Source organism: Colossoma macropomum, unplaced genomic scaffold (genome assembly GCF_904425465.1).
Source record: "Colossoma macropomum unplaced genomic scaffold, Colossoma_macropomum, whole genome shotgun sequence".
In the NCBI taxonomy this organism is placed as follows: domain Eukaryota; kingdom Metazoa; phylum Chordata; class Actinopteri; order Characiformes; family Serrasalmidae; genus Colossoma; species Colossoma macropomum.
Window position 1 is genome coordinate 29875456 of NW_023494805.1, and position 22629 is coordinate 29898084.

Here is a 22629-nt window from a genome sequence, read left to right on the forward strand (position 1 = left end):
CATAGTAATGAAATATAGACAATAAAAAAAGAACCAAGGGTTTTTGTTTGTTTATTTTTGTTTATTTGTTTTGTATTTGAAAACAGCCCTAGAATTTTAATTTTGTTCAAGAAATGAGTACAAAAATGTAATGAACATTGTTTATAGTTATATAAATTATATATAGTTGATTTTGATGAATTATGGAGTTCCAAAATCATTTTTGAATCATCACCTCCAGCCTGATGCATCACGGTGCATCAAGGGTTGCTGCTGTTAATGAAAACCGTTACTTAATATCCAGTTTTAAAAAACAGAAATGAATAGAGATTCAGAGATCTGTGGTATACGTGATTTGGGAATGGTTTAGGTGTGTGTGATCTTATGTGTCCACTTTATTAAACTTTGTTTGTGAATGAAGCGGAATGTGAGCTGGCATGATGGAATGAAATTTGATTCCACTGTCACAAACCGCCATGGCAACAGAGTGAGTGACAAAGACTTTGTGACTGACACATTATACCCCTCCGCCTGCCGTCATACCTCACTTTTGCTGTGCGTGTAGATATAGTGGTGACTGACTGCAAGTTTTTTTATGTGACTGTAGTACAATTTACACCATGCAGCCAGATATTAACCCCTTAAACTCTAGACTTATTATTCAGTTATTAGTCTTAAGGATAATTATTCTGTAACTATTATGAAACTAACAAGGGTATGTAGCTATGTGGGTGAGGATGGGAAATCTGAATCTGCTCCTCAGTGTTTAAAGTAATACTCCATTATTGAATTTACTGAATACTATGCAAGTGTATCAGGTCGGCCTGAGAGATATGGCAATGTAATTGGATATCATCGATGATGTACAAGTAACCCGATGGGGATGTGGAAAAGGTGATAGTCGCCGTTTTAGGAAAAGAACTGAGAGAGAATTAGAGAGGACTAATTTACCATTCAACAGCATGTAAATATATTGGGAAATTGACAGAAAAGACAGAAAGAGTGAGAGGTCTGTTAAGAAGCTGCCTGTTAGTTCTCTCTGCTATGCTCTCCAGTGCTAGCTTTACTGCAAGGCTTCCCCTTCTACTTATCTTATTATACATTAATTTTATCTTGATTAAGTGGAATTGAAAATATATGTTGTCATGTTTTTGGAACTCCTTTATAGCGTCTCTGATACTACTCTAGAGCAACTAGCTCTGACTTGGAGAAAAAGTTCTTCTGATCCCCGTCTGTGACTGGTGTTCTCAGAAAAAAAGGTGATAAATAATATTAAATAGTATGTACATAATGTTTTATTCGCTTTTGCTGCTAAAACATTGAGTTATAAAGAGGGCTTTATAAGGCTATGGCAGAGTAAACTCTATTCTGTCTCTGCTGCCTGTGATTTACTGAGTATAGTTTGTATTTTCTGTACAACTTAAGTGTGTCTGTGTTTTGCTAAATTATGAAAACGCGTCAGGGTTTGTGCGGTATTACCGATAATCATGCGGATTATTTGTAGATATTGCCCAGGCCTGGTGGCAGGTAAAGCTTGATCGAAAGGTGCTGGAGTTTTGCTTTAAGGGATGTTGTTTGTTGACCTGTTAGTATGTGTCCTGCTGTGTGACTGTATCTGCTGTTTCTGTTGGTGTCTCCAGCTGTTTACTTTACCAGAGAAGTCTGCATTGACTTTCTCATAATGACCAGAATCACTGATCGATACAGTCACCTGATCACAGCCAGTTACATCTTATAGTGCTCTTCTCCTCTCTCTTTCTTCCCTCTGCTCTTCCTCTCCCCCTTTTCGCTTTATTTCTTTCTTTTCAGTTTCTCTTTCTTTTTCTCTCATATATATATATATATATATATATATATATATATATATATTATATATATGTATTTCTTTTGCTCTGCCTCACTTTCTTTCTCTCTCTCTCTCTCTCTCTTTCTCTCTCTCTCTCTCTCTCTTTCTCTCTCTCTCTCTCTCTCTCTGTCCACTCACAGTTCACTCCAGATAAGCAAATACATTCCAAACACTGACACTTAAAAAATTATACAATACAGGAAAATCTTCCTCTTGAGAATAGAAGGGTATTTTAGGAGTAAGATAGAGGATGTTTGTGTGTGTGTATGTATGTTTGTGAGGGAAAGTGAGTCAGCGCTCTGTTTCCTGCAGTATACACACACACACACATACACACACACACACTCAGTTGGTGTTGCAGTGTGAGCTCATCCTCTCTCACATTCTCTTTTATGTGACAGAGAGACTGCTGGGGGGATTACTGTTCATGCTGACAGAGAGGGAGGGCAACACACCACCAATACACACACACTTTGATTTAACCTACACACTGTCTCATTCTCCTCATCTTCATTCTCTCTCTAATCTAATTTTCCCTCTTCCCCTCTTGCTGTTTTTCTTCTCGCTCACCCTTCTTCATGTTCTCTCTCTCTCTGCTTTTCTTTGAAAGCTGTTCAGATACTGTAGGTGCTAATTGTCTTTCTGCCTATTGTCTGGTAAAAATGATAATTATGTGTGTGTGTGTGGTTTGTTTTTGTATGTTTTCAGGACAATCATGTCCTGGTTTTGTAAGAAAACCACAGTTAAACAGGGCTAACCTACAAGATTGGGACCAACAAAATGGACCTGATTTTGTAAAGTGTTTGGTTTTTTTTTGTTTATTTGTATATTTTATATTATGTTTCTTTTTGGTTTCTGGGGTCAAGTTTAGGATTAGGCATAGAACATGTAGGTTTTAAAATACTCTGCAATTCAAAACTTTGGATCCACTCCTCATGTTAATCATTTTTGTGATTCTGTAGTATAGTTAGATTTAAAAATTATAAATTAGGCACAAAAATTATATGCTTTAGTTGTTTACTCAAGTATATAGAGAACACCGATGAAGTATTAAATAACAGATAATATTCTATGGGGAAGTATTTATTATATTTTCACCAAGACATCTGCCTCAAGAATCGATCACCACCTTTTGAAAAATGTGGAATTCTGTGCATGAATTTTATCCTAGATTCATTCTTAATGTTCCCAAAAGATCATCAGTACAGTCTTCTCGGTCATTATGGAACTATCTACAGCTTTGTTTATCATTCTGAACATATCAGTGTGTACAGCTTCCTAATAATGAATTGGAGCCTGTAGCATGGAGTATTAGCAATTGTAATAGAGGCATTTTTTGCATGTATCTGTGACACGTTGTTTTTATATTTTTGAAAAGTGATTCCAAACTTTTTGAATTCTAGTGTATAATACATCTGAAGGACTTCTAGGCCCCCTTGTCCTGACATTGTATACAAACCTATTTGTGTGTCTGTGTGTGTGTAGATTTCTGTCAGGTGGAGCTGCGTCTGTTGGCTCATCTGTCGTCTGACCCCGAGCTCCTGAGAATCTTCCAGAATCCTGAAGCAGACGTCTTCACCATGCTGGCCTCTCAGTGGTGGGCACCAACAGCACACTCAAATTGGAGTGCTCAGATACAAATGGAGAAGCTCACACGCACAGATGTGCACAATTAAAACATATAACGAGTTACTACTTTATTAGGTACTTTGCACCAACTGACCGTTTTGTCAGAAACCATTTTATCATCTTCCATATAGGTACACTTTGTACATTTCTGACTGTAGTCTAGGTGTTACTGCACTGTTTATCAGCCCCACTATGCTCCAGCACACTCGTATGGCACGAGTGCATCAGGTGCATTAGCATTGCTTGGGTTTTTATACGTATCAGTGAAACAGCTGAGTAAAGAGTTATGTCACTGTCAACCATGTCACTGCTGTGCTGAGAGTTGTCCACCATCCAAGTATTGCTTGGTCAGCGGTGGACCCATTTAAGCAGAGTGGCTGATAAATTATGCAGCAACAGATAATAGTAACTGTAAATCTTCAAAGTGTGTCTATATGGTAGGTGTTTCTGATAAAACAGTCAGTCAGTGTAGATAAAACATAATAAACTGGTATACAAATCCAGATGCCTGCGCACAAACATAGAGATTAACTCAGACACTCCTGTACACACAGCCACTCAGTCAGACACAAAAGAGGTCCACACACACACACACAGGCGTACACTCAGCCACCCGTGAGTGTGTTCTGGGCATGCTCTGTAATGAGGGTGGAGCAGCACTGTGTGCCCAGATCTCAGCATCCCTTCAAAAACGCTGTCACTGCTGTTGCCATGGTGACCCTCCAGAGGCTTTACAAGTGTTTTGTTTTGCCTCGTCACGCTCATGGCTTTGACAGGCCCGTCCTGCACTAAACACTTTCAGGACGTCTTTTCAAGTGTGAGTGCGTGATAGTAAAGGAGAGAAATGCGTGTAACTTACATTATTATGCATCAGAGGCAGCCTGAGGTCTGTATGAGGATTTGAATGAGACCAGGTTAACGAGTCACAACTTTCATTTTTAGCACGTTTAGTCTTCATTACTGCCCTTCCCTTGTGCTGTTTTCTTTGAGGCTGGGTGCTGGAGAAGTCACTTTATAAACCACTTTGGCCAACAGGTGGCAATGACAGTACCTTTATAACTGTGACGTGGTGGTAAATCTGAGGTTGTGTTGGGATGGGCTTCTGCTCTGCCTGCAAACCTTGAACTTGCATTTGCATGATGTATTGACATATCATTTCTGAAAGTATTGTGTGGGTGTGTGTTTGTTTGTTTTTTTAGGTTTTCCAAACAAAACAGACTTAATAAAGTTCTCTTTACAAAAGCTAAATCCGGCAAAACCATTTCTTTCTGATTACTGAAGTTAAGAATAGCTAAGTATTAGTTTGGTTGTTGTTAGGTATTAGTTTGGTTATTCATTTGGCTTATATATAATACGTATTATATATTTATATATAATACGAGACTTATTATTATTACATACATATTGGTACTTAGTTACAGTGTGGTGCAAAAGTCAGAGATCACACTTTATTTATTTAATTTCTAGTCAAGGCAGTTATCTCCATTTGATCATCATTTAAATATAGCAGGTGTCTTTTATATTGTGTAAGAATTTCACAATGAGTGAACCAGTAGAAATGCTTCAGAGTGACTTGGAATGAAATCTTTAACTTAGATTGAAAGTTGCCTTTTCTGTAAAGTTACTATTTTGGAGATACATTTTTTTGTTTGTTTATTTTGGTTTCTAAATATAATTTTACATTTATTACAGCTTATTATATTTATTACAGAGACTTGCTTTCACTTTTTGAAGTCTCTGACACAAGAGGAGAGCTTGACTTTCTCCTCTCTCTCTTAAAGATGAAAGCTTTAAGTACTGTTTATTTGATAGTGACAGTTTTGGTGGTCTACCAGGTCTTACATGGCTGTTACATATCTTTTAAGCATTTTTCAACTTATTTTCCTTTGACTTTCCCCTTCTTCCTGCTAATAGATTATCACACATCTAATGTACTCTGAAAAATGAATAACTTGTACCTAATAGCTGTTTTGATGGAAATTAGAATAAGTTAAAGGGACGTATTACATGTAGCGAGTGTGTGTGTTTCTGTGTGTGTGCACTACTGTCTGTGAAAGAGTTATGCAAGTAGAACATGAACTGAGAAGAGGCCATAGTGTCAGAGAGCACCAAACCCTATGTCATCCTGAGGGAACATGAAATGAGACGACTGGAGGGAGAGAGAGAAATGGAAGCTGATTTGTTGATGCTCACATACTGAGTGTTCTGTGGTGTCCTCGTAGTTACAGTAACTGCCAGTGACAGCCCTGTCCACAAGATGTGTGACATGACTTCTGACATGGTGTGTGTGTGTGTTTTTTCTTGTTTTAAGTCATCAGTGAGGCTATCTGCACTGCTGTATGTCTGTAATAAGGGCTTTCTGTGCATGTGTTGGTCACCCCTGTGCTGAATCTGATTTTAATACGGTGTGAATGCTGGCCTGTTGGTGTTATGCTGGTGGTGCACTGATCCAGAGCAGCATCTTTAAGTTGAAGTCTAGCTCACTGTCACTCCACACACACACACACACACACACTGTGCTCTCCAGCCAAACACTGCTGTCTAGGACGTTCTTATATAACTGGGTATGTCTCTCTCTCTTGCTCTAGGAAGGGCATAAATGAGGACAGTGTGAGTTCAGAGGACAGAGACCACGCCAAACGCATCGTCTACTCTGTAGTCTATGGAGCAGGTGAGAAATACAACACCCGCACTCCTTGTCATATGGTCACATGGTACAGATTTGGTTCCAAAATGTAGATACGGATAAATTGAGAGAAGATGACAAACATGATCTGCAGTTAAGAGTCATCAGAAGGAAATCTCATCACAAAAGTCAATCTCTGAAGTATGCAAAAGATCCAGACACACCAGAAGCATTTTGGAAACAAGTGCTTGTACTGATGAAGTAAAAATGGAACTCTTTGGCCACAGTCACCAAAGGTATGTTTGGAGAAAAAAGAAGCAGCATTTGATGAAAAGGACACCTTGCAAACTGTTAAGAATGAGGGCGGATCTGTTATGCTTTAGGGTTGCGTGGAAACCAGTGGCACAGAAAATGCTGCACAGGTGGATGAAAGAATGGATTCCACTAAATATCAGTAAAGTTTGGAACCAGATATGGCGGAGTCAGTGAAGAAACTGAAGATGAAACAAGGCTGGCATCTACAACAGGACAATGATCCAAAACATACCTCAAAATCCACCATGAACTACTTAAAAAAACACATGCTGAAGCTTTCGGAATGGCCCTCACAGTCGCCTGACTTGAACATTATTGAAAATCTGTGGGTAGACCCAAGAGTATGTCAGAACTAAAAGGATTTTTGCAAGAAAGAGTGGGTGAAAATTCCTAAAGCTAGAATAGAAACACTCCTAGCTGGCTAAAAAAAGTGTTTTCAAGCTGTGGTATCTGCCAAAGAGGGTGTTACTAAGTAATGTCTTAGCAGAGCGTCCAGTACTTGAAGAACACTGAACAATTGCTTGCTTAATTGGAAAGTGAGCAAAATTAGTCCTGGTTCATTATTAAGCTGGGAGATCTTTACTCTTCAGAGTGGTTGCTAATGAAGGAGACCAGCACAGCATGTAGGTTCAGTGACTATCACCCAGCAAGAACTATGTGTGTGTAAGAGAGGGAGAGGAAGGGAGAGATGAAGTATTGTGACTGTTCTGCTTTGTTTATCTGGGTCTGTTTGGGTGCTTCTGTTTTCCTTGATTTCATACTAAAGATGCACTGATCATGAATCTTTGGCTGATTTCGATTTCTTTACAGTCAAATTGGCCAGTGGTGGATTTTTAGTAGCCTGAGCTCATACTAGTGGGCTAAGCGAACAAATGAAACACTAGTACATTTCTGGTACTGTCTATTAGCCAAGTGTCACAATAGAAGTAACATTATTTGCTCAGGATCCACTGGCTATCCCCAAAGTTTTACTACACACTTCTGTAACCTAAAAACAGCTTGGCTAGTTTGCACTGTATTCCATGTAGTTCCTGAATAATAAGCTTTGGAATGTAATAAGCCTGGGATTTTTAGATAACATGAATCAAATGATGTGCTGCATCAAAAGTAAACACTAACTGGCTGTTTAGCTCAATGAGTCATGTATAATCATGCATTGACATTTTGGTATAGGTGTACAGTATTCAAATACAGCACAAATACACGGAACCTGCCTCCCATTATTTAAAAATTGCGACACAGATTGGTCAAAATAAAAAATAATAAATTAACAGATTTCTGATCACTGAATTCTGGCTGATTATGACTGCATCCCTTATTTATACTGTTAACTTTTTGCTGACACGCTTTTGCAGAGTGGTTTTAACCCCAAGTGTATTTTGATTGCTCTTTTAACTGTTACTCTTCTAAAGGCTCTCAGCATGTTATGAAAGAATGAAACACATCTGTAATGCCACATTCAGGATGACCTGCTGGGTAGAGAGAGACAGTGGAGGGAAGGGGGGACAGAGAGGATTGGGGGATTGAGGGATAAAGAAATGATTATCATGAAATTGAAGAGAGAGAGAGAGGGAGAGTGCATACACAGTTGTACAGAGATCTTTAGATAACCATGGTAACAGAATACTAAAAGGAGGCCTGCTTTATAACACAAACACACACATATATATGTATACACGTATATCCTGGGGAGGGATGGGCACACACACACACACAAATAGGTCTGATAATAAGGAAGTGTTGAGTGTCTCTGAGAGAGGAGGGTGATTTAGAGGAGAGCAACGAGTAATTAGTTGAAAGGAAGAATGCGTGACAGTGCCATTGTCTCACACACACACCGACAAACACTGTCTTGCTATTAGGTACACACACACAGGCTCATATTCATCAAATATTTCAGAGAAGCATGGATGACATGGGTCAGTCTTTGCCCTTTTGTGCTGCTGTTGAATGCATGTGGTAACTGATGGTAGATCTGGTCAACTTCATGAGATGGAAGAAATAGTTTATAGTTTTATTGTTGTGTCTCGTGGTTCAGATGATATGTAATCTTTAATGCCAAGTCAAAAAAAAAAATCTGCTTCTGCCTTTAATCTCCTCTCCTCTTTTAATAATGTAATTTTTCAATTCTGCTGTGTTTTATTTTTTGTAAAAGAACCAGCAGCCTAACAATTCTTTCCTTTTGTTTTTCACAGGATATTATCATTGATTAAAACAGTTATGAAAACAAAATGTAGTAGTGAAAAAATGTACTGGTTAACCAGTGTTTAAAAACACAAAGACTAAATCAAAACTAATGTGAACTGCAAAACTAAAGGGTATTAAAAAAAAATCTTTAAAAAATCTAAGAAATCAGTGCTTTCAGTGCATCAGTTGTGGTCTAGAAGTGGATTTCAGTCTCACACATTAAATATCCAGGAGATGATGTAGTAATTCACAAATACTGGAAGTGTTGAAAATTCATATTTTTTTTGGTACTATATAGAACCATTTTCAAAACTGTTGAACTATATGCAACACATTCTCCATCTATTTGAAGAACAATTTCTCCATACAAAGAACCCTTTAAGCATGAAATGGTTCTATACAGAACTCATGGTTCTAAACAGAACCATTGCCTTTACTAAAGAACCATCTTTTTCTTTAGGTCTGTACAGTGTATCATAAGGTGTATGTATTTATCCTTTTTGGTCTATTTATTTCTTCTAACGTATGTGGTTTGATTATAAATAAATATAAAAAATGCTGCCAGTGTTGTGGTTGGACAGATAGACTTGAATCAACATAAGCCACTAACTCACTCACCCATGACTCTCCATCCTATAGCCCTCTGCAGCTTTACTGCCTCCAGCTCCACACTGCCCTGCTCTGTATGCACCTTTCACCTCTAATGTTTTTCCCCTTTCTCCCTTTTTTCATTTTTTCCCTCTTTTATCTTCCTTCTCTCCCTCTCTCTCTGTTTTCTCTCTCTTTTCATCTCTCTGGATAAAACTGCGCACTAGACGAAAGGTCAGGGAGAAAATGAGCTTTAGAACACTTGGGGTTATAAACCCAATCCTGTGTGCAAAGCGCTGTAGTACTGGCTGACACTGGAAAAAGGGGTGTGAAAATAAATATTCTGAAGGTGCCTGCATTGATTTTAGAACATTATAATTATTATGATATATATTTATTATTATTATTATTTTATACTTATCACTATTATACTTGATTATCATCAGAGAGCATTATTGGCCTTGCTCTTCCCCCCATCACTCAGTGCAATACTAATCATTTCGGATGTCCTCTAGCTGACATAACAGTGGCAGTTAATGTTCTCCTCCAAGCATGTTGAACTGTCCAGTGATTTAGCGTCAACAACAGTTTTGAAAGGGCACAAAGGAGGAAGCACGTGTGATAGGGAGAGACTTGACTAATGGGTAGAAATTGGTCAAAGTTGTGGTAAAAAATCAACGTAAAAACTCCAAATTGTCTGTGTTCTAGTACTGTGTAGACAATTCATCCAGTCACAGTTGTGTATTTTCCCCAATTAATTCTTAATCATAAGAAATTACAGGCCTCTTGATGCACTGAATCATCTCCTAAGGAATCATAATCAATTTGAATCATGAGGTCAGAGATTTGCACACCTGCTGGAAGCCCTCTGATCGGTCTCAGTGTAGGGGCAGAGCGCGGCTGTTAGAAGCCCTGGACCGCTGGCAGTGGGAGCAGTAATAATAGCTCTGTAATACTGCTGCTCAGAGTGGGTGATGTGTCAGCGTACTCGCTGTAGTAGTGGTTGTAGCCATAGCAACATGAAGAGACGAAGAATTCTCACCCTCTGCTTTCTCTATTTCTGTTTTGCACTCTTCACTCTCATTCTATCAACATTTACTCTTTCCCTTTTCCCCCTCCTCTTCCATTCTGTGTTTATTCTCTCTCTCTTGCTCTCTCGCTCTCTCTTTCTTTCTCTTAATATTATATTAATATGAGTATGAATATACAGTGTTACAATGAAAATTGCATTTAGTTATAAAAGAGTAACTACATAAAATCCTCCATCTGTGTGTATCTGCAGGTAAGGAGCGTCTGTCTGGTATTTTGCGTGTGAGTGCTGAGGAGGCCAGCTGTTTCCAGGACAGTTTTCTCCAAACCTACAAAGAAGTGCAGGCCTTCATCCAGCGCACTGTGCAGCACTGCCACAAATACGGTTTGATGTCCGAAGTTTACTTGTTTAGTTTTTCACTAGAGATATGAGACCAATGTAGCTAACTAGTGAGGGGAGCTGACATTTCATCAGTTAGTATCATGTACATTGCATTAATCATCACTTGCCTCAAACTGCATCAAGTTCTCAAATCAATTTAAGTCAGAAATCATAACACATTTTCTCTCCGTACTGTTACGTATTTCAGACTGAAGCGTGGTAATAGAAAGGGTCTCTGATCTAGCTGAATGCTTTCTGTCTATGATAGGTGGGGATGGTGGGAGGGGAAGGGGTAGGTAAAACATGATATTATTAACATTACTGTCCCCGCCCACTGGGGCACAGTGACGTGATCAAAAAATCAGCAGACATTTAAGACACTTTGATCAAAGATTACAGGAAAACATGAATTTTCTCTTTTAAATGATATTATGACTTGTGCTTAATATGACCAGGGATATGAACTAACAAGCTAACATGGTCTCGTTTGAGTTCAGATTGCCTTTAAGTAAAAAAGTGTTGACAAAAGTATGTCGCAGATAAAAAAAAAAATAGTAGCAGCCACCTTGAAGCCTCAGTTTCCATGCTTTTGTCCATTTTTTACATAAGAGCAAAAACACTAAGTTGTGCTAAGTCTCGACACTCCAGAGTCAAGTCAGTCAATTCCCAATTCAAGTCCAGAGTCAAGACAGGCAGGTCTCGATTCATGTCCAATCAAGACATGTTTGTCTCAAGTTAAGTTCAGAGTCCTAAACAAGTCAGTATACATTCTGCATAAAAATGTATTGCATATAATTCTCTTCAACCAAAATCATGGCAACTGTTATTTATAACCTATTTAATGATATATTGATCATTTATTTACTGTCCTTCCAAAAAATGATTAAATACGTTATGTGGATAACCATGACAGATGTAATTGTATGCACAAATAGTAGTGCAACTACGCAGGAGAAGAACTTTCTAAGTAAAATTGAACTTTACAATAAAAATTACAACTTTGTAGTTGATGTTGACAGTTTTTGGTGATATTTAGGAGCACTAGGAGAATGGGATTTTGGGCTCCACTCTAACCACCAAAGTTTCCAATGACTATCTGCCTGCAGAATTTCTCCAGTTGCCAGATGATAAGGATAATTCTAACTAACAGCTTAGCTTGTTGGCGTTACCCCCATCCAGCTGCCAACCAGTGCTGGCAAGCAAAACAAACAGTTCTCTGGATTTTAATACACTGTAAGAAATCACTATGTCGAAAATACTGGGTGTTGTTGCCATGTGACACCTACTAACAACACTGAATTGAATGCAATTTAAATTGAATTAGACAGAAATCAAAACAGCTGTGCTGAACAAAGTTTACTGAAAGAGGAAAAAATATTTTCCTTTCAGATTATTCACATAGAGTGCTCGGTTTCCACCATGAGGAAGTTGATAAGTTAGCTTGGTATATCACATCAAGAAAAATCAGTAAATGGAGGCTTATTGATGCTCTTTTGAATTGTGATTGTGTTTTCAGCTTGTGGAAACAAAACTTCAGTTTTCACACGTCACACTTATTATTTGAAATAAAATACTCACAGGATATTAAAACCATTGTATAAACATTTGACAACATTGCGGTTAGGGTCAATTTACATGAAAATTAACCGACTATGTAGAGTCACATCAACAGCCAGACTCCTCTCAACATTTCTTCCTCTTTGTGTATTGAGTGTTTTGGAGTCACAAGGCTCAAGTCAAAGTCAAAGTCTGGGTCATTAGTGTTCAAGTCAGCGATGTGTCGCAGGTCTTACAGTGTCAGAAACCATATAAGAAAGTCTATCTGAGATAAACTCTGTTGAGCTGTTAAAGACAAGTGCATTATGATTAGTTTTGCAAACTGTATGCCTAAAAGAAGCAAACTTCTGGACATCATATATAATCTTGGCTGTTGAAAGCGAACAATAGTGTAAGCTACAGATCAGTAGACACAGTAGGTTGGGTGTTTGTGTTTGTCTGTGCACAGAGAGAGGGGAAACACTGTTGTGCTCAGCTTGCAGGATTAAGACAAACTGCCGATCTTCAATACCTCCGGGAGCTTCCCAAAGAGGACGCTCAATATATTCACCAAAATGCCAGCGCAGCTAAGTGTGCAGTGTAGCACTGCAGACCAGACTCAGAATACACAACACACTCAGAGCTTACTGAAAAACACCACACATAGCCTGCCCTTTACAGTGTGATCCAGACACACACTGAGCTGTGCACTCTTGGTTTGAAATAGCATTATTTAGGAAGCTGTTTAGATCTCGCTGTTTCGATTTTTAAATTAGAAAAAAAATCATGATTAAATAACAAAGAGAAAGCTGTTTATATCTTTTTTTGAAAGACAGCTAAACTCATTTTTTTATATTTTTAGGTATTAAATAGAAACATGAGCTAGGTTTTGATGTATGTATTTTTATGCACATTTTGGCATATTGCGTAAAAAACAGTTAATTGAACCTGCACATCAATAATACATCGAGAATGAAACATATAAAATAAAATTGCCAAACTGCATGAAAGATTGTACGCTTGCTAAAGGTGGATACTTTTTTTGCAGGAAAAATGAAATGCAACAAATTATGACGGAAGTGAATGAGTAATGTAAATATAAATAGAATTAAGTCATATGACAGCTCGCATGTTTCTGTTTTAGCCCAGCTGTAGCAGCGATACATAGTAGTAGGCAGTGAATTAGGGAACGTTTTTTTTTTTTTTCCTCGATGTTTCAGTTATTCGTGTGAATTTAATTAGACAGCTGGATGGAAACCTGGCTATTGTCATTTTCTGCAAAACTTAAGGAATAACAGACGAAATCCTACCTTAGGAATAAAGCCAAAGCCCACAGGTTTTGTCCTTTTGTTGTGATGTGAACACTCAAACTTCCTCAGGTGTTCAAACAGCCCTTTGGGCCAAAAGAGTTTTAAAGTGAGCTTTTAACAATAGCTTGGAAAAGTGTCAAAATGTCATTATTGAGGCAAAACCTGCTCTCCATATGGGAAAAGACTCTTTAATCAACTTAAAGCTGAGTGTTGAAGCAAAATAAGCCTAAAGTAAATAGCTGTTTCATGTCAGGAAAAGCTTTGCATTTTTTCTTACGTAGTTTAAAAGTAACTGTAAAAATCCAAATTACTTGGAAAATTATAAAAGAAGGCGAGATGTCCTTAAACTTTTGACATGGGTATGTTTTACATATTAAGTCATGTTAGGGTCAGCCTTAGTTATGTATCATTTAGTAACTCTGACCCCAGGAGCAGAATTCAGACTTTCCTGTTGGAAATCAGCATTGTGCTGAGTTGGGAGACTCACACAATCAATACTACAGCTATTGACTGGCATTGTATCACCTGCAGCAACCACTCACCCCTGCTGGCCTGCTGCCTGCGGTGTGTTTTAGTGGGCTCCACCCCAGGCTCCTGAGGGAAGGGAAGAAATAAAGACCTGCTCTGAGCTAAGCTTTCCTGGGACAGATCTTGAACGCCAGCAGTAATGCCTCATTCGGCTTGTCGCCTCAGTGATTAGAGGTGCTGGGATTTATTGGGCCGTGGTGTCTGGGTGTTTGCAGCTGCTGGAGCTTCAGAAATGGAGTTGAAATCTTCCGCATTAATCAGCTCCTGCCAGGTCCAAAGAGCTCAACCTCTAAGATAGCCCACACTGCTTCAGGCAGCTAGATAGATCTGAAGGAGTATTGCTAGTAAGCATTTTAGCTATTTCTGATATAGTCAAATTCACATTGTTACACACAGTAATTCAACATCCCAAAAGCAAAATATTTTATGTTGTTACAAATGAAAAAAACTGAAGATTTATCATTCCTTTATGATGCGTAGCTAGCATAAGAGGCGATGCATACCTGGCTGTTTGGTGGATTTAATGATTCATCTTTGTGTTTTAGACATTTATGATTCAACATATTATCAGTTTGATACGACCATAAAAGAATAATTTTGTGCATTTATCTGAAACCAGATTTTTTTTTTATATTGTTGATTCCAAAAATTTGACCACTGATTCCAAACCTTTGTAGCATAGTATTCAAATATCTGATTAATATAATAAATACTACAAGTTTGGATGTATCCATATATTGAAATAACTGAGCTGACAGAAGAGGAAGCATATTTGTTCCCCAATCATTGCTTCATTATTACATTATTATGCGTTCAGCGTCAGTGGGTAATGACAATTACATTACAGTTATGAAGCTGGCTTGAACCACATTAGAGATTTAATCCAATTAATCCAATGCTCTAATCTGTATGCCAGCACTTGCATAATGAAAATATATCAAACATTTGCATAAAGTTATAGATGTGCTAAATACAGTTCAAATTCAGAATCTCCTACCTTCCTGAAGTTGATTATGCTGTTTCCGAGCATCACTAGCTCATTTACAGCAGATTTATTAGTCTTCTTCAAGGCTTGTTTCCATATAGTAACAAAAACAGTCATGTACTCTCACAGCCCCCCTTCTGTTTCATCTAACTCATAAATACCCCTCACACACAAACACACACTTTGATATTGAAATGATGGCACCACAGTAGTTAAGCAATGTTGTGTAGTGCTGCTGAGAAATCCCTTAATAGTCAGTCGGAACAGCTGCAAGGCCTTTGGCTGAACTGCTCACTCACTCATAGGGGAGGAAGTGTACCTGTACAAAAGTGAGTTCTGGTTTAACGTCCCATGATATGAATTTTACCATATTGTGATAAGCCCAAAAATGCTAAACCACAAATACCCCCACCTCCAAGATGTATTTAACTCAAACCACTTACATAGTTTCTTATCAACTCAACTCAAAGCGCAACACACCATTTAAACATTTACATTTTGAAAGGGTTGGTACACATTACTGTTTATATGTGGAATAGATTTCCTTTTCACTCTTCTGTTACACTTAGATGGATAAACACATGTATCGTCATAATGTAGAGACCTAAATTAGAATAATGATAGCAAGATGTCCTGGGTATACCAAAATACTCTAATTTCCAACATTTTTGCCCTGCCCCTTTAAACAAGGTTTAAAAAAATCTTAATTAAATGTCTGTAACAAGAAATTAGAAGCTCCAGATGTCTCTGTACGGCTGCCATAACACCAGCATTAGTTTGGTACTAACATAATACTGAGAAAACCATATGAACGCTGACAGAAATGAGCATAATTGCAGTGGAGGAAATCAAATAAATACAAGCCACTTATGAAGATATTTGGCCTTTAAAACAAATAAAAAAGGATATCTGAATGTCTGTTACAAGTCAAAAGCTCCAAATGTCTGTGTACAGCTGCTGTAACACCCCCATTAACTCAGAGCTAATATAACACTGCAAATCCCATAAGGGCACTTATAGAAATTAGCATTAATGTAGTGAAAATATTGACTGATGTTTTTTTTAAATAATATAAGCAATGGAATATTCTTCCCCGTAACTGTTATCACACAAACTAGGACACTGTGGCTCTCTGTGCTTAATGTTGTGACCCTGTGTTGAGCTGCTAGCAAGCAATGTGAAAGACTCAGGTTTCTTGATATCAAAAAATCATGTAAAACTACCAGAATAAAAAATAGCATTTCAATACAATAAAAACACTATAAATGTTGACTTGCTTGCTCACCTAGAAAGACAAAATCCAGGTAGCGTTGAGTTTTGTAATTTATACATTACAGGGAGTAAAACCTTAAATAATATACTATGTGTAAATTTACTGTTTAAAACTTAATGCATCAAAAATTAAGGCTGTAATGCATCATAAATTAATGCTGCCAAATACACACAGTATTTAAATAATGCACATGTATCGTCACAGTAGAACATTTTTAGGAGCTTTCACACACAAATGTTAACACACAAAAACTTGTGAATACTAAAAATTCCTGTATGCATATCATTGTTACTCATTTGTCTGTTTTTGCAGTATCTCACAACTACACACACACTGCACATTGTCCAGGCACATTACTCAAAGTGACATCACGTGTGTGTTTGTGTATTAGTGTTTGTGGTGTGTAGCTGCTGGCGTCTCCGTGCTTCTGGGAACTAGATTCGTCCGTGTGTGGAGCTCTAGCTGACACTAGGCTTTTGGAACAGGGCTTTAGTGCTAAAGCCAGCCCTTTTGTCCAGCCCGACCCAGGAATGCAATGCTAAGGGCAATTCGGAGGGCCGACGTGTGTGTAAGGGTGTGATTGGGTTTGGGTGAGACAGACTGTGAGAGAAAGATTATGTAAGAGTGAGTGAGACTGAGTATGTGTGTGTTATGTCTGCTTCTAGGTTATGTAAAGTCCATAATGGGTCGGCGCCGTTTCCTCCCTCATGTTCACTCAGTTGACTGGGGCATCCGGAACCAGGCGGAGAGACAGGCTGTCAACTTTGTAGTGCAAGGTAGTGTATGATTGTGTAGGTTCATTGTGTGTGTGTGTGTGTGTGTGTGTGTGTGTGTCAGTGTCAGTGTCAGGGTAAACCAGGGTTAAAGGGCAAATATGCCCCCATATTCAACATTTTTGCTGCTTTGTCCCCAAGTATATAATGTGGAATTTTGGGGGCTAAAAATTCCTGAAATAATAGTTCCATAAGGGTAATAAATCAAAATGAATAAACTTTTAAATGTAATAAATCAATATGAATTACTTTATAAATGTAATGAAACTCTATATTAATTTAAATGAATTAATGCAGTAAATCAATATGAATCATCAAGACAATAAATTTATGTGAAAGAATATCATAGAATGCCCCTGAATTCGTCAGTCAGAACAAAAATTGCCCCTTACATACATGGAGTCGTATGCATATATACAATTGTATCCAAAAGTTTAAACAGCAATTCAGGCTTGTATTTTTCTCATGGAATACGCCACACATGCACTCTCCCACTTGTGGAGAATCACAGTTTTTTCCACATCTCTGTAGACTAGTGCATATGTTTTTTGCACCACTGAACTCTTAAATGTGCATTTGCATTTTCAATGAGGGGTTTATGCACTTCAACCATGCTATAATGTCCCTCTCTGTGTAATTGGACAGAGTGATGACTGAAGAACAGTTGCTCTTCTCTGTTTCCTTGCTTGTTACGCTAATGCACAAGCATCTCTCGTATTGAGTATGACCCAGTAATGAACCCTCTTTCAAAGTTAATTCCTTAATTGTATGTTGCAGTACACCTGTCAGGAAGCATCACACTCCACCTTTATACCAATGTGTCCTTTACCTTGTCACCTCTCTATGTAGTGTTATATAAATAAAGATTATTAATATTAGTAAGTGGGGTACCCTCAGGACTTTCTAGGCCTTTTCTGAAGGCCTTTTCTGAAGGCCTAATGATTTCTGTGAAAATGTAAAATGTTTAGTTCCTTTTTGCATAATGTAGTCATCATGCTTATTGTATATAACTTGTTTTTAATATGTATTATAAAAGTACTCTTTTGCATTGTTATGTTTTGGTTGGAAATGAGTTAAATTCTTAAAATACCAAAAAGAAAAAAATTCCACATTGGATTTTTCTTTCTCAGTGGTATCTAGGTAGATACAGCCAAGAGAGCTCTATCATTTGTTAGGTCTTCAGGAGCTAAACTAAAGGCCTAATACACAATATGGACAAAAGTATTGGGACACACCTCTTAATCACTGAGTTCAGGTGTTTTATTTAGTCCCATTGTTATGGGTGTATAATAATAATAATAATAATAATAATAATAATAATAATATTTTTTATTTATATAGCACTTTTCATGCCGGTGGCAGCTCAAAGTGCTTTACAGACAGGTGATAAAACATAGTTACACAAGAAATCATTAGTATTTATTTAGAATCAGAAGAAAATAAAAAAAGATCAAATTGGAAGATAAATACCACGAGATGTAGAGTTTTAGTTAAATGCTAAGTTAAAGAGATACGTTTTTAGATGCTTCTTAAAAGTGAACACTGAGCTTGACTGTCTAATAAAAGGTCGAATTGAGTTCCACAGTTTAGAAGCATAATAACTGAAAGAGGCCTCTCCATGTTTTCTGTATTTTACAGAGGGTATTTGTAGAAGGCCAATATCTGCAGATCTTAGATTACATGCCGGAACATAAACAGACACTCTGTGATGTAAGCAGGTGCGAGGTCATTTTGAGCTTTAAAAACTAGTAGCAGAACCTTAAAATATATACTGAATGATACAGGTAGCCAGTGCAGTGCTTTTAAAACAGGAGTGATATGATCTCTTTTTTTTGTTTTTGTTAGGATGCGTGCTGCTGCATTTTGTACGAGTTGTAAGGGATGTATAGTTTTCTTAAGAAGTCCAGTAAGAAAAGCATTACAGTAGTCAAGTCTGCTTGTAACAAATGCATGAACAAGTTTCTCTGCATCGCTCTGAGATAGAAAAGGCCGAACTTTAGCGACATTTCTCTAATGATAAAAAGCTACTTTAGTGACTGTTTTTACATGCAGGATAAAACAGAGCTCAGAGTCTAAGATCACACCCAGGTTTCGTACTTCAGGTTTGGTACATAAAGCTAAAGAACCAAGTTTCTCATAAATAATTTTTCTCTGAGTTTCTGTACCAACGATCAATATTTCAGTGTTTTCATGATTTAATTGTAGACAATTTTGCGACATCACACTAAGAAATATCTGACACATAGCTGGTTAGTCTGTCTACAGAGTCTTCATCTTCAGAAGGAATAGAAATGTATAGCTGGGTGTCATCAGCATAGCTATGAAAATTTATACTTTGCTTCCTAATGACATCACCTAGAGGTAGCATGTACAAAGAGAAAAGCAAAGGCCCTAAGACTGAACCTTGAGGGACTCCACAAGAAATGGTAAATCTTTTTGATGAATGATTTCCAAGTGAAACCATGAACTGCCTATTACTTAAATATGATTTAAACCATTCTAAAACTGCCTGAGAGGTTGACCCAGCATTCAAGACGCTGGATTAAAATCTTGTGGTCAGCAGTATCAAAAGCTGCACTAAGATCTAATAAAACCAAAACAGAAGGAATTTGTGCATCAGTGCTGAGCCTGAGGTCATTCATAACGCGAATCAATGCTGTCTCAGTACTGTGGTTAGAACGAAAACCTGACTGAAACTTCTCATAGAAATTGTTTGATATTAGATACACATTTAGTTGTTTGAAAACAACTTTTTCTAAGACTTTACTTAGAAAATGTAGGTTTAAAATTATTTAGTATAGAAGGATCCATGCTACTCTTTTTTTTAGCAGAGGCTTCACCAAGGCAGTTTTAAAAGCTTCTGGAAAAACACCTGTCATCACTGTATAAAATCAAGCACCCAGCCATGCAGTCTTTACAAACATTTGTGAAAGAATTGGTTGTTCCAAAGAGCTCACTTGATTCGAGCAGGATACTGTAATACGATGCCACCGTTGCAACAGATCAGTTTGTGAAATTTCTTCTCTCCTAAATATTCAATGATCAACTGTTTTGGAACCACAGCAACTCAGCCATGAAGTGTCAGACCACTTAAAGTTACAGAGTGGGTCGCAGAATGCTGAGGTGCTTAGTGCATAAAAGTTGCCAACGTTCTGCTGATTCACTAACTGCAGAGTTCCAAACTTCCTATGGCATCAACATCAGCACAAAAACTGTGTGCCAGGAGCTTCATGGCATGGGTTTTCATGACCAAGCAGAGGACGGATGATGCTGTAGGTGTGTTTTTCAGGGGTTGGCTAAAGCCCCTTAGTTCCAGTGAAGGAAAATATTAATGCTTCAGCATACCAAGACATTTTGGACAATTGTGGGCTTCTAACTTTGTGGGAACAGTTTGGGGAAGACCCTTTTCTGTTCCAGCATGACCCAGTGCACAAAGCAAGGTCCATAAAGGCATGGCTGAGTGAGTTTGGTGTGGAAGAGCTTGACTGGCCTGACCTCAACCCCATCAAACACCTTTGGGGTGAACTATACGCGAGCCAGGCCCTCTCGTCTAACATCAGTGTCTGACCTCACAAATGCTCTTCTGGATGAATGAAAATTCCCAAAATCTCATAGAAAGTCTTGCAAGAAGAGTGGAAGCTGTTTTAGCTGCATTACATCTACATCCTGTAGATGTAATATGTAGGTGTCCCAATACTTTTTGTCCACATAATGTATTATTAACCATGAATATTACTATAAGCTGACAGTGGAAATAACCAATCATGTTTTGATTGAGAATGGAAAAAATCATCACTCTAGGCCTTTTGGAAGTCATAGATACGTCACTGACAGCTAGTACAAGTGGTAACCTGACCAGTGCATGAAATGGAAAAAAGCAGCGACAGCTCTGTAACAGGACTGTAAAACTGCTGCAAGGTAAAATGTATGTTAATGTCTGTTACAAACTTCACGTAAAACGTGTACTGTCTTTTACAAGTATCATAGTCTAGAATGAGCAACACATTTTCATGTGAATTGCAATTTGCCTAATACCAACATACTACCAGAATCCCATAAGGGCACTAGCAGAAAGTAGCATGATCATAGAGGTGCTTTTCTCTCGTTTTTTGTTTTGACATTTATGCCCCAAACTGGAAGGCCTAGTTCTAATAGTGACAGTTTGCCACTGCTGGTAGTAGTACTAGTAGTAATAAAGTAGAAATACTTTACACCCCTGCATGTTTCGGCTGCAAGTTCTTTAATAGGATCATATGGCTGTCGTGACCACTCAGGTTCTGCTGCAGACCTCTGTAAAATGGCCATGATACAGATCTGTTCACATGTGTCTTCTTCCACCATTTTCACTGCCAGGTATGTCCTCCCTCTAACCGTTCATTCATCCCATCCATCACTCAGTTCACTCACCTTCATGTTTTTCCTTCCGCTCATCTTCCTATCTATCCATCTGCTTTTCCATTCATACATGCCGGTCCCATTTATCTATTTATTCATCATGCTATCAATCTGCACTTATGTCTTATATTTAGCTCACTCTAACTCCCTCAACTCAGTGTAGGAGCATAAAATGACTACCTGCCTTTTACATCCCACTCTACATTTTATCTATCTCTCCATCCTCTCTTCTGTTGTTAGAGCATCCATCCACTCTGTGCTCCCGCTACCCATCTCTCCACTTTCTCTTTCACCTCTCAATGTGAACCACTCAATTAAGAGCAGTGTAGCCTGCAAGATCAAATTCATTTATCTCTCTTAGTGTCATTTCTTCCATCCCTCCCTGAGCACTCTCAGACACCGTGTCTGCACTAGATGGGTTTGAAACTTTGCCCATGACCCGTAGAGCTGCTCCCAAAGCCAGGCACACGGAGTGCACTGAAAGACCCTCTTGTCACATCGTGTTTATAATTGCAGTCTAGGTGGTACAGTGGTCACAGTCCAGTTATTGGAAATCCATCTTAGGTTGATAGCAATTGTCTAATTCATTTTTATTGTCTTTAATCTTTTTTCCTTTATTTTATTTTACTTCAACTGAGATGTTAAAAGTGAACTAAGCAGCATTTTCAGCATTTAAGTACCTAACTGGGTATTGATGGGATTGTGGAATCACTGTTTCAACCATTTAAAAATAAAACACATGCTAATGTTTTAAATACTTCATTAAGATACTTCAGTACTTCATTAGGAGCCATGTCTTTGAATGGCCATGCTGACATATTTTGCCTTTTATGTTTTATTTTCCTTATTTGTTCTTAATTTAAGGTACATTTAGTCATTTTAAATGGGCACTAAGCAGCAGTGTTAATTGAAACCTTTCTGGGATTCTTAATGGGGCATTGACAGGATTGTGGAGTAATTATTGCAAATATCAACCACAAAACAATCCACTCATCTCATAAATGGAACATTTAACATTCCAGCAAGGACCACATGCTTAAACAGTCAGGTAAACGTATTTTGCAGTACCCCTGTGCTTCTGCTGTACTCTGTTATTGCATCAATAAATTAATGCCATAAAAAAGAATGAAATAAGAGTTTATGCCAGGTAGAGCAGCTCCTTGATTGTTCTTTATTGAGCCTATGTGAAGAGTGCAATGGAGCAACTCGAATTGAACTGAACTGAGCAGTTCACTTTCACTGTGTGAT

The 22629-nt window shown here is 38.0% G+C and overlaps 1 protein-coding gene across 1 annotated transcript in view; it reads left to right on the top strand.

The window, feature by feature from the left end:
• The window catches only part of poln (polymerase (DNA directed) nu), a 79067-nt gene that overhangs the window by 54404 nt on the left and 2034 nt on the right, over positions 1 to 22629 (top strand). The window contains exons 17-21 of the mRNA XM_036595984.1: positions 3311 to 3422; positions 6043 to 6125; positions 10453 to 10584; positions 16879 to 16989; positions 21261 to 21339. Coding sequence (XP_036451877.1) covers positions 3311 to 3422; positions 6043 to 6125; positions 10453 to 10584; positions 16879 to 16989; positions 21261 to 21339 — 517 coding nt within the window. The remainder of the gene's footprint in view (positions 1 to 3310; positions 3423 to 6042; positions 6126 to 10452; positions 10585 to 16878; positions 16990 to 21260; positions 21340 to 22629) is intronic.